The 13,381-nt window shown below is 41.7% G+C and overlaps 1 protein-coding gene across 3 annotated transcripts in view; it reads left to right on the forward strand.

Moving 5' to 3' along the window:
* SLC35F2 (solute carrier family 35 member F2) overlaps window positions 1-7,071 on the forward strand; it is a 49,925-nt gene extending 42,854 nt beyond the window's left edge. For all 3 annotated transcript variants that reach the window (XM_044752741.2, XM_014860772.3, XM_070490343.1), the window contains 2 exons: window positions 41-195; window positions 6,031-7,071. In XM_044752741.2, the coding sequence (XP_044608676.1) occupies window positions 41-195; window positions 6,031-6,216 (341 nt within the window). In that variant the 3' untranslated portion in view covers window positions 6,217-7,071. The remainder of the gene's footprint in view (window positions 1-40; window positions 196-6,030) is intronic.
* The last annotated feature ends 6,310 nt before the right edge of the window (window positions 7,072-13,381 follow it).

The raw sequence follows: 13,381 nt of genomic DNA on the forward strand, positions 1-13,381 counted from the left end.
GATTTCTTCCTATAATATTAGCTGTTCCATCTTTTCACAGCTCTGCTGTTTGTGGCATTTGCCCTCTGTATGTTTTGCCTGTACAGCTTCATGCCTCTGGTGATTAAAATCACTAGTGCCACTTCTGTCAACCTGGGCATCCTGACCGCGGACCTCTACAGCCTCTTCTTTGGACTCTTTCTGTTTGGCTATAAGGTAAGCAAACAGGTCACGTTCAAATAAGAACTCTTGCTTAGTCCAAAAGAAGTAGCGGGTTTCTTCAAGATTTTAGATCTAAAAATAAAACCTCATCCTCTTGGCAAGAATTTCATTGGGACTGTCCTTACTCCTTTTGGTACTGCTTCTGAATTAGAAAATTGATCCAAATAAGACTTGCTCTTCTAGGGTTTTTCTAAAAGGTAAAATGTAGTGAATTTCCTCTTTGGTATGGCCTGGGACACTAGCGTATGGAAATGCTAATACATGTTGCCAGGTGTTAAACAACCAATCCCAGAGCTGCTCTTGACCTTGAAGGACCATCTAACTTAGGCTGGGCATTCTGAGCTCCCCCCAACCCCCCAGCTTTATTGAGATATAATTGATTTACAAGTTTAAAGTGTACAATCTGTTGGTTTGATACAATTTTATGCTGCAAAGCCGTGGCACACAGATAAAAAGTCTGGGGCACCTGATGGAAAGGAAGGAGATAGGTGTGTTATCATGTATGCAGTAGTTGGAATGGTTCCATCTTTGTTGGTAATTTTAGATCTGGAAGGGACCTTAAAGGCAATTTAATCTAGTGTTTTTTCAGACTTTTCCTGTCTCCATAGCATCACAGTATTCATAAGTGTAACCTCCTCCCATCAGTAACAGCTCTTGTTACATGTAGTAATTCCAAAGAGGAGCAGGGGGCGGAGAATGGATCAGTGTCTTCAAGGGAAGTAAGAGAGCATATATGTAGTTTGACAAAATAGCATCTCCAGAGAGTCTGGCACACCTTCCATTGAGAATTACTGATTGAACTATCTCATTTTAGAGATGAGGAAATGAAGGCCCAGAGAGTTTATGTGCAGAAGTGATTTACCCTTGTTGATGCAAATAATCCATTGTCAATCTATAAATCAAAATTGGGGTGAGTTTATAATGAGCCAGATCTGAGGACTAGCCAGGGGCCTTCCTTCCGCAAGCAAGGAAGGGCGTCAAAGAAGCAGGATGTACAGAGTGGTTATATACCATCTTGGAACAAAGAGCATACATCACATATGACAGGAATGTCCCTTTTACACTTGTCACAAGATGCTTAGGTGGCACAGTAGGTCAGTGGTGAGCTGGTCAGTGGTCACAAGGTGAGCACAGCAGGTTGGTAATTAATCCTTAGTTCCCGGGAAGAGAGGCTTATCCTTAAAGAAATGCCTATATGGGGAACGTACATCCCTATCTTTTGGGGCATCATTCTTGTCTTTGGGACACAGAGATATTTAAAGCAGATGTACACTGCATCAACAGGCTACGTCAGCTCCTTTTGGAAAAACAAGGTCAGGCTGAATTAGTTTTAAACCAAATGGCTTCCTCATGTATCCTAGTGCTTTTCATTTATTTATCACCCTTAATCAGCAGCTGTTTAGTGGTAAAGTCAAGCCTAAGTCCAAGTTTTTAGTTTTATAATTCAGTCTTCTTTCCACTGCACCTTTCTCCTTATTTTCTTTATTAAGATGAGACTCTCAAGCTTGTGTATTCATCAAGTTAAAAATCTCATACATCAGAGAGAACAAATAAGTAGATTTTTTTGTGCTTCACAGCTAATTTGAGAGCTGTTAGGACTGCAGTCTTCATACTGTCTGGTCTCAGGACCCTTTTAAAGGCTTAAAGATTGAGGACTCCACTCACTTACATCTATTATTTACCATATTGGAAATTAAAGCTGAGAAATTTTAAAAATGTTTACTAACTTGTCAAGAAAATAATAAACTCATATGTTAACATAAAATATTTTTATGAAAAAACTGTATTTTCCAAAATAAAAAAACAGTGAGAAAAATGGCAATGATTTACAGTTTTGAAAATCTCTTTAATGTATGGCTTAATGGGAAACAGCTGGATTCTCACATCTGGTTCTTCCTTCTGCATCGTGATATCCCATGTCACGTAGCCTCTGGAACATTCCACTGTGCACTTGTAAGAGAATGCAAGTTAAAATGCATATAACGTCTTAATGTTATTATAGTAAGAGTTTTGACCCTACAAGTCCCTGAAAAGGTCTTGGGTACCCTCCAGGTCTTTGGACCACATTTTGAGAACTGCTGCCTTAGAAATTTGTCTCTCCTTAGTATACCTTCACTAAATGCTTATTGATCTGCTTTTTTCCCCACAGTCATTTGAACAAATAGTTAAGATGTTGGCTCTTACTTGATAATTTTAGTTTCAGTAGGGGATAGCAACTGTATTTCTTTGTCCCTGTAAAATTTTGTATCCAGGCAGAAATCCTTGGCAGTGACTTTCCCTACTCCCAGGAACTGGCCATGAACTCACAATGCCAAGTTCACTGGGTTCTCAGATATTTCTGCTTAAGAAGCATAAACCATGTTGCCTCGCAAGGTTGCATGTGACAGGAGCCAGCTGTTATCTTTGGAAACTTGCTGGTCGAGGTATTCCTGACCTAAGACTGAAGGAGTATTTATAGCTTTTTGGTAGCATCATTAAAAAGTAACAAAAGTCAGAGTGAATCAGAGAAGTGATCCTGACAGACCTAGATTTTTTTTTCTTTGAGAATGGAATTGCCAAGGGCTGCAAAGTCAGCCTTAAAAATGAATTGTTTTTTTGTGGTGCTTGCTTGCATTTCACATGGCCACCACTAGGGGATGATGGTGTTTCTATTCTGCAGTTCAAGGCCAGTTGATAGCTACCCATACCCAAAGAACCTGAGAGCTTGGTGGTATAACGTGTGACCCCATTCACTTGTGCTTTTTTTTTTTTAAACCAAACATATTGATTTAGCTTCAGTAGTTTAACTTTTGCTTTTCCCTCGGAAGTAAAATAATGTCCAAGGAGTAAGTAAGGTTAAAGAAATGAGAGTACATTTGTCACTACATATTATAAGCTCCCTTAACGTAGATATTTACTCTTTAACTGCTCCTAACTTTAACATGAAAAACCTTTTTGTGTGTCATTTTTTTGGCCACATGTTTTTAAACTATTATTCTCAAAACTGGAGCATTCAAACTGTAAATTCTTTTCCAGTTCTTTCACTTTATGTTTCTTTGTCCCTATGTGTCTGCATGCCCTACATGCTCATTCTTTTTTTTTTGGTAAGGAAGATTGGCCCTGAGCTAACATCTGTTGCCAATCTTCCTCTTTTTTTTTTTCTCCCTGAAGCCCTGGTACATAGTTGTATATCCAAGTTGTAAGTCCTTCTAGTTCTTCTATGTGGGATGCTGCCTCAGCATGGCTTGATGAACGGTACGTAGGTCTGCGCCCAGGATCTGAATGAGCGAACCCCAGGCCGCTGAAGCAGAGTGCACAAACTTAACCACTACACCACTGGGCTGGCCCCATACATACTCTCGCTTAACTCAGATTAGATTTTATTGTTTTTGGTCAGAGGCCATTTCAAGACTTATGAAGCACAGAGCAGGTCTGCTGTGATCTTCAGATCATTCAGAGCTTAAAGAAGATCACTAGCATTTTAGAAGTAGTTTATAAAGACAGAATCGTAAGCCCACTACACCACCAATTTTGAAAATTATAGTATCTAAAATAACTTTGGCTCTGAGTTTTTGAAACAGACAGTTGAAAAAGAGGTTTAAAAATGTCTCCACTCACCTGTGTCGGACTCTGCTTTCTTTGGAATTGATCTTGAGTAAATACTTTTTGAACAGAGTAGCCACAGGAAACTTCCGGTATAGATCCAGACACAAAGGGTAGAATTTTAAAAAAGCAAAAAGGTAAGAGCATCTAATACAGGAGACTTACCTCCCTCCCTCAGAGACTCTCCCTTCTGCCGGTGCCTCCATTTAATCACTGCCTTCTTAAGAGGGATACGATACTTTTTCTTCTAAACGTTTAAGACCACCAAAACATTTGGGCTATTCGCAATAGCTTTATCTTCCCCTAATATTTTCTGAATCACATTTTTTCCCCCAACCAACATTTGGTACGTACCAGCTATGCGTTGGGCACTGTGCTGCCTATTGGATCCAAGAGTTAAAGCCAGTGGTAGGAAATTAGTGTGGCTGCTCCGCTCCACATCGTCACTGAATCCAGTGCAGTTTCTCCTGCCTTGGGGTGGGCTGTGGCTATTCCATTCCTTAAGGAGTTCTAAAGGTTTAAGGTTAAGAGGTAATTGAGCACCTGTAAAAAGTTAACACGGCAAAGTCAGTGGTGGCCCACGGAAGCCCACAGCTGGAGATGACCAGTAATCTACTTAAGACTCATTTCAAAAACCTATTTTGTTTTTCCTTGTACCTTTAGGAGTGTGTCTAGCTTTTTCTTCTCTCTCTCCCTCTCATCTTTTTTTTTTTTTTTAAGGAAGATTAGCCCTGAGCTAACTACTGCCAATCCTCCTCTTTTTGCTGAGGAAGACTGGCCCTGAGCTAACCTCCAGGCTCCTCTTCCTCTACTTTATATGTGGGATGCCTACCACAGCATGGCTTTTACCAAGCGGTGCCGTGTCCACACTCGGGATCTGAACCCCTGAACCCTGGGCCACCAAAGCAGAATGTGCGCACTTAACTGCTGTGCCACTGGGCTGGCCCTCCCTCTTATCTTTCTCTTCTTCTTTCCCAATCCATTCTGCTTTCTTATTGCTTTTCTCTGTCATCTTCTTATTAGAACTCTTTTTATTGGGCATACTATGAAATCTAAGCTAATTGAAAAATATTTATTGGCTTGAGTAATATGGCATGCCCCATTCTTAATTTTAAAATGAGATTAGCAGGACCATTCATAAGTTGAGTTTGGTTATTCCAAGCAAAAAAATGATCCTGGGCATTTAATTACACCTTGATTATGCTACATAATTTCCCTAATTTTTACTACACTGTTCTTGGTCAGTCTTTAGCTAGTCTCTTCCTGTGTTTTATTTTTTATGCTGTTAAAAGCAAATATTAATTTCCTTAATACTTAAACCTTTGTATGGACCTTCATTTCAAGTAAGAGCAAATATAGAGTATGTAATATTATTTATTTAAACTTTGGGGTATGTGAGAATGTCATTTTCAGTAGAAATACATAATGAATTAGTGTTCTGTCCTCATTGCGTTTTGCTCTGGATGGTTGTTTTCAGTTCTGAAAAAGGGCAGGCTGGAGAAGGTCACTGGGAGCTCCATCCGTCTTGTGATGTGTCTGTCAGAATGGGCTCCTGCTGTAATCAGTCCTTCTGGGAACAGAGAGGGTAGGAGGTGCCTCCTGCAGGGCTCCGTTCCCTGTGGTTGTCCTACTGGACCTTACACCAGTGACCTCTTTGGACTTGAGACCCTTCTGAAAAATGATGTCTTTCTAGCTCTAAAATCTGGAACTGCTTGGTCACCATAAATTTTACTATTTAACACTTGCCTACAGAGACAAGATAATTTGTTAAATTTTAACAAAATGAATTTTACTGGAATAGCGTACATGAGGGATTGTTGAGAAGATGTCACATTTGTACATCCACGTTTTATCTTATATCCTGTGTTCTTCTGTTTCATACTGATATTGTAAGTTGTGCCTGAAGTCTGAATTGGGCTTTCTCATGGAATCCATGCTGACCTTTTATTCTCTCCACCATGTGGGACTAGTTGCGGAGTGGGGCGCAGCTGGATTGTCACAGACAAGGGCAAAGTTTCCATTTCTGAGACATCCAAGGATCCAGTTGGCTGATGTGCCAGGCTATGTTGCCAGCGCCCATGCATCCACCAGTATATCCTGGGAGGGTTTTGGGCATTAGCATCTTCCTAGGCAACTTATAGGAAAAAGCCTATGAGAGGGTAACCCACAGCACAGTTGGCAAAAGGCAACAGCAAAGATGTGTATGTGAGGGCACGCAATCCATAGCCTGTTCATCTCTCCTCCTAGTTTTCAGGGCTCTACATCCTGTCCTTCACCGTCATCATGGTGGGGTTTATTCTGTACTGCTCCACCCCGACGCGCACGGCAGAGCCGGCTGAAAGCAGCGTGCCACCGGTCACCAGCATTGGTATCGACAACCTGGGCCTGAAGCTTGAGGAGAACCTCCAGGAGACCCACTCTGCGGTCTTGTAGCTGGAGAAGGAGGCACACCGAGCGCCCAAGGCTTCCTGGGAAACTGGGAGCCCCACCAAGGTAAAGCAGAGCCTCCTGCCTGCTGAAGGGACACTTGGAAAATTATCAGACTCAGAGCGAAACTCTACAGCACTGGATTGGATCCAGTGGTTCGATTTTACAAAGGAAGGCAAAATAATGTATCAAGAGTAGAAATATCAAAATAGAGCAGAAGCCAAGGCTAGCATTGTGTTTCTGTATGTTTGAGGACCAGTACCTGTTGGTGTCAGACAAGATGTGGGTTCCACACTGGGGTCTCGCAGGCACAAGTGAGAAAGCAGGTGGGCAGATACCCAGGTGAGAGCCAGCCTCAGGCCAGGGCCTGAACGCAGGCTGTCCAGGCTGGGCTAGGGGTCGGGTGGAGGGGCAGTCCAGGGTGGTTGGGGAGTGGGTGTCCTCAGTTGGAGCCTTCTGATTTTTGTCCTGCTGAAGTAGTCATTGTCCATGGGCCTCACGGCCTTTGGGCCACAGATGAGGTCTGGTGACTGCAGGTGGCGGGAAAATGGCTGGGGGAGCACTACCTGAGATACAAGTGTGAGTACCACAGAAACATTAAAGTGGACTCCAGGAAACCTAGGAACCCTCTCCCGATGGTTAAAAGAGGCTACTACACTACTTTTACCAAATATTTGTAATGTGCCATATGATTTTTATGATACTTCATCAATACGAAGTGTTAATATGTAGCATCATTATGATATCAGCTACTAGTATGCTGCTTTACAAAACTCTGTACGTAAACTTCTTTTTGTAAAAAATGTAATAAAGAAATTGAGGGTTCATATTATTAAAAGATTTTGATTTCATGGAAATACATTCATTGTGTGGTTTCTTTGATTAACCAGTTCCCCTTATGGATTTTAAATAACTTAATATATTTAAGATTTCTTCATATCCAACTTTGCAGAGTCATGTCTTCTTAAGGTGAGGCAAACCTATCTATTTGGGGCTACCTGAGATGAGGGGAATTTAGAGCAAGCTCATGGATCATTTGCAGGAATAAATCTTTTAAAATTCTAAATTACCACCATGGGTTTTTTACTTTTTTTTTTTTTTTTGCTGAGGAAGATTAGCCCTAAGCTAATATCTGTTGCCAATCCTCCTCTTTTTTTGCTTGAGGAAGATTAGCCCCAAGCTAACATGTGTGTCAGTCTTCCTCCACTTTATATGTGGGTTGCTGCCACAGCATGGCTGACTAGTGGTGTAGGTCCATGCCTGGGATCTGAACCCATGAACCTGGGCCACTGAAGCGGTACATGCCAAACTTAACCACTATGCCATGGGGCCGGCCCCTGGGTTTTTTACTCTTTTGAGTGAGATTACCTTTCATTCTCTGCAACCAATTAAAACTGATGTTTGGTTTTTACTCCCCACCATTAACAACTGTCACTGAGTGAAAAAAAGGTTATGTTAGAATGTTTGGTCTTTTGGGGAAGACTTTCAGTTTGATTAGCACACTGATGATTTCTTAAAATGTCTTGCTTCAGACTAAACCTATACGTCTATATAGGGATAGTGGTGAAGGAGAGACTGTCAGGTGATGGTGTCCCACATGTCTGTCAAGGCTGAGCTGACAGGTCCTCTTTTCCATGAAGCCCTTCTCAGGCCATCTAGGCTGGGTCCCCCCTCCTCCAGGCTCTCAGGGTCCTTGTTCCTACCCTCCGTGTAGCCCTTACTGAAGGGCTTATGGTTTACCTGCTCCTCCTCACCACAGGTTGAGCTCTTCCAGGTCAACAATGGCCTTTTTTCATCTTTCTAGTCCTTTGGTTATCTTACTTCTTGGCTGTTTATTAAATAAACGTTGTCTTTGGTCCCAATTCAGAACATGTGAGGAGAGACTGACCTATAAAGTAAGGCCTTTCATGCAGATACACGCAGGCAGCAAGTTTTCCTACCCTGCTCTGCTCTTTCCACACATCGCCCTTAATCCTAGTGATTCTCCCACCTGCTCCCTGTGCAGAGGGGCAACGGAGTTCCGATCCGGGCATCCAAGGTGAAACTCAGAATGCAGTGTTCCAGAGAAGCAACGCTGAGAATGCCATTCAGCGATTAAATAATAATGCTGCAGGGCTGTGCACCCTGGTTTAAAGACAGAGGTTAACCACCCTGTATGATACCGCGTCTGTGGAAAATGTCTTATCTGGATTACACACAAGCTTTTGAAACACAACACATTCTTAAGTTGAGAACCTCCCATCAGTCGTTTTTCAGCCTATTAAAACAATATTGATTTTTCAATATTTTTGGTAGATGTTCATGCCATTAAAAAATCCCTACTGAATGGTGTAATAGAATTGTTAGATTGTTCCCTAGTGTTGTATAGATACAATAAATTGTTCAGTTGGACTGTGGTGACCCTGTAAGAAGAGAGGGCTTTGCTGGTGCCATTTTCACTATCTGCATTTTGAAATTAGGTTCTTTTTTGTGGACAGGTGGTTAACATTTCTCACCTTTCTGATAGGAGCGTCTCACAGAAATGACATGTGTTATCAGCGGCGTTTCCAGCAGGTGGCGCTCTAATAGTTGTTACTCCAAAGATCTCTGACGGGAACAACAATCTGTTTCATTTTATAGTGCCTCCATAATAGTGTTTCATTTTTGTTACACTGTTAAAGTGTTTCATTTTTGAAGAGGGCATTATGACGACTGCCCTCTGCAGGGATTGCCTTTGATTAACAGTTGAAGAAATCAGGGTCTCAGAAAAGTTGAAACGCCCTTTGCAGGTCACTTTTTGGAGTTTGGTGGAGAAGATGAAAACAAAATCCACGAGTCCCTTCACTTCCGCCTGGATGGCTTCTGTAAACAGTGAATTTTGAGGGGGCTGATTCCTGTGGAACCGCTGAGCCAGCAAAGGCAAATGCATCTTTAGTGAGAAGAACTGGGAAGATTTTCGTGAAAAAATTGCCTTGATGGTGCAGTTTTCCCTGCGACTCTGGAGTCTGCCGATTAAAGAAACTGTCTGCATTCGTCTCTGAGGAGTCTTATGTATGCCTAGTCACGATTCTCTTTTCTGTCATTATTATGGTGATGTGCAATTTTCATCCACATTTAATCACTTAGTATCTGGACATATCCTCAGCCCTCAAAAGATAGCGATAAATCAGGGAAATTCAGCAGATAGCCACTTAGCTGATTAAAAGGGCAAGAGATTTATGAGGAAATTAGGTAATGCTGAGCATGCCGTTCTCCAACAGTCTTATAAAGGGGGTTTTGAGAAGCCTGGCCATGTCTGAATGGTCTATCAAGGGGAATAAAGGATGAATGTTCCAAAGTTTTTTCTCCCAGTGCTTTCATCATGCACTTTATTCTTTGGTTTAAATCTTGCCCTCTTCTAGCAATCTTAATTTAAAATGCAGGTACTTGAAGAAGGAAATTTAGACTGAAAGACAGAAAGAAGTGATGCCAATAGAAAAACATATAAGCCATTTGAACAATTATTAGCTCCAACTGACCTTAAGAAGCATTCAGATGGTGCCATATGCTCATCACTATCAGCCATTACTGAGGCCAGGTTCTGTATACAAGGTGTGATGACTTGTGAGGTTAGTAGCTGGAGTTTCCATGCCAATCCCAACTCCCTGACCGTGGATGGTACTTTCTTTCTGCCTGATGACTGTGCTTTTCCACTTTTGCCTGAGCATTTTGCATTCTTTCAGATTCCTATTCTGACTTTGGTCTTGTGATGCCATGTGGGACCTTGCCCACCTTGGTCTGCGTGAAAAGCCTGCTAGTCCATTGCATGCACTTTACATGGGAGGACACACACACAGTCATACACACCACTGTCACCACCATCACCAACTCCCCCCACCCCGTCCCCACACCTTATTTCTCTAGAAATTGCTGATGTTGGTAAGATTGATTGCAGCAGCTTCAGGAATCTACCCCCATCCTTGACGCACTTCTAGAGGCATTCCTGCAGAACTTCATTTCCCCAGTCCCCAGTTGCATTGAGTGTATATGGTACCTTCACTTGGACACAATTGTTGTACAACATTTATTTGGTCTCTACTGTCAATTTGGAGAATGAGACAGGAGAGGGACGGCCAAGGCTTCATCCTTGATCTGCTAACTAATGTCTGAGACATGACAAAGCAGGGGGATTTGGCTCAGGTGAGAGGCAGATTTGGGTCGTGAGCACAGTACACTATCCTGAGTACTCTGGTCATGATGTAGGAACATGGTTCAAGTCCTCATCTCAGTGTGGGGAGCAGAGCAGGGGAACCCCAGGGCAGCCCAGGAGACACTCTCTGGGAGATCTATTTGTAGAGAGTAAGGCACTCTCTAACTGCTTGGAGTTCAGTGGCCGCATGCCACTCTCCTAGGGAGAAGGCTGGCTAGGTTATGGGATGACACTCAAATAGATCCCCAAGATGGGGCAGGGAGAAGAAACTGGGGTAAAGGAGAGTCCTAGGCCGTTGGTTCTAGGATGAGCTCAAGAAAGGTGACCAGGAGCGCTGAGGACAGATAACTCAATTTGGCCCCCAAATAGTCCTGTGCCCTTAGATTGTTCTTTAACCTTCTAAATAGACATTTCTCCAGCTGACCATCCCACCACTGCCTCAAAGTCAGTGAGCTGAACTGAAGCACATCATGGTTTCTATCCTCTTCACTTCCTCCATCATCTGCTTTCACCTCAAACCTTTGACTTCCCACTTCTGGATTTTTGTATTTCGTTAATGGCACTGTTCTAGTGTTGCTCAGATTCAAACCTTTGGAGTTATACTAGATTTATTCCTCACCCTTCACATCCCATAAGGCACCAGTGTCTCTTAGTTCTTCTTTGGTGACGTCTTTCATGTCTGTCTGTCTGTCTTTTTTTAGTTCTCACATTAGCTCAAACCCTTGTTACTTTGCTCAGACTAGTCCTATAACTGTCTTGTAACTATCTTGTAACTATCTGGAGTCTCAGTCTACAGTTTATTTTATTCTCTACATAGTCCTAAAATTCTTGCAATCCTACATATTCCTGCTAAAGGAACTTTTCTAAAATATCCCCAGTTAACCCAGAAATCTTCAATGTCTCCTGGTTTCTCTTAGAATAAAGTCCAAGCTGAGCCTGACTGTTTTTACCTTCCCAATATCATCACATACTGCTTCCTCATACAAATTTAGTCAACAAGCCTGGTCTATGTTCACATGCTTTGTGGATTCTGCCTCTGTATAATTTACACGCAGTTCTCCTTAGGTCCAACTCCTTCTTCCACTTCACTTTGTGTATCTAACGCCTACTTCATTCTCCAAGCTTCAGCTCAAGTCCATCTCCTCCTTCCTAGGGAGGGTGTCCACAGGTTTCTCTTCCTCTTCAGAGAACCCATGGCACTTCCTCTTTTGTCCCACTCTGTTGACACACCAAGCATCCCGTAGCATGAACACACCACATTCCTCAGACAGTGTGTGACAGTTGAATGTGGAAGTCAAACAGTACACTTTCATGTGAAGAGGTTCATTCCAAGAGAGCTAAGAAATTCAAAATATGCAACTACATCTCACATTTTAGCCACATAGTTTGGTGACACATTTTCAGCACTTCGTTAGTATTTTGTACATATTCTTCATTCTTTTCTCCTCACAGCTTAGACCAGTGATCCTGATTGAGGTTATAGACTTACCACTTTCACGATTCCACTTTTTGGAAGATGGAAGCAGTTTCCATTTTTGTTCTATTATATTCATAAAAATTACACTCATCACTGGAATCTCATTTTCACTTCTTGTAAAATAGGATGGGCAAGATGAGATAAAATAGCCAAACAGTTACATAAATAATAACTGCTCAGTGGGGATAATGCTGGGGTGAAACAATTGGCTGGCAGCAACATCATTCATCTGTTTACTCAAAACTATATTTACTGAGCAACAGAGTCAGGTACTGTTCTAGGCTGTGGCATCCTAGGGCTTTCAAAAACTGGTTTGTAGGGGCTGGCCCCTTGGCCGAGTGGTTAAGTTCGCGCACTCCGCTGCAAGTGGCCCAGTGTTTCGTTGGTTCGAATCCTGGGCGCGGACATGGCACTACTCATCAAACCACGTTGAGGCAGCGTCCCACATACCACAACTAGAAGGACCCACAATGAAGAATATACAACTATGTACTGGGGGGCTTTGGGGAGAAAAAAGAAAAAAAATAAAATCCTAAAAAAAAAACTGGTTTGTGGTATTAATGTCTAATATAAGAAAATGGGGATTCTATGAAAATACTGAATTTGAGTACCTTCTGCCTAATTTACCTAATTAACAATCCATGTGAATATTTTATCCTCCAAATGAAATAAGATCCTTGGGGACAGATCTTGTCCTACTTCGCCATATACTTAAACGTTGATGGAATGAGAAAGTTCACAAACATACACTTTTAAACATTCATCATAGTACCAAGTATAAGCCTTAAAAATAACATGGCTCAGTAATATTGCATTTGTATTTGTTGATTATGTTTTGCTCATGTTCTATTTGATTCTAAACTTGTGAATCACTGTTTTTGGTTTTGGTAAATAGTAATAATTCTATGATGTAAGAAACCAAAAGATGATTTACTGTTCAGGACGATGCCCAATCATGGTATCCATTCACTGCACATTAATCTTTTCCAGAAAGGCTCTTTCTTGGCATCAGTTAAAATGGGGCAGAATAAAGAATTTTAGAAGCTACTTGGTGTGAAATGCTACTCTAGTTGGGAGAAAGGAAAGCCTAGATCAGTAGGTTATACTTCCTATGGTTAGAACATGAGTTATTGAGAAATGATAAGCAAATTAAATAGAAGGGCAATTAGTGGAAATTATGATCACCTCAGTGTTAACATGAACGTTGGTGAAAATGACTATATTTGGAAGCCAGAATCTGCACATCTGAGTAGATAATTAGCACTTTTATAGACTCTCCGAGTGACTGCCTGGGAGGAAAGAAACTGGTTCTATCACTAAAAGTCTTGGGCAACTCTTTACCACTTTCCCCTCTCATAGGTCTCATTGATCTAAAGGTAGTGTGTGTTGCAGTGTGCTATATTTTTTAAAAATATGCATTATTTATTTAAACTTCACAACATCCAAAGGAAGTAGATTCTATTTACGTCTCCATTTAACAAATGAGGAAATTGAGGCTTGTGTCAGGATGAAGTAGGTTATGTTGC

The sequence above is a fragment of the Equus asinus genome, chromosome 20 (assembly GCF_041296235.1).
Source record: "Equus asinus isolate D_3611 breed Donkey chromosome 20, EquAss-T2T_v2, whole genome shotgun sequence".
In the NCBI taxonomy this organism is placed as follows: domain Eukaryota; kingdom Metazoa; phylum Chordata; class Mammalia; order Perissodactyla; family Equidae; genus Equus; species Equus asinus.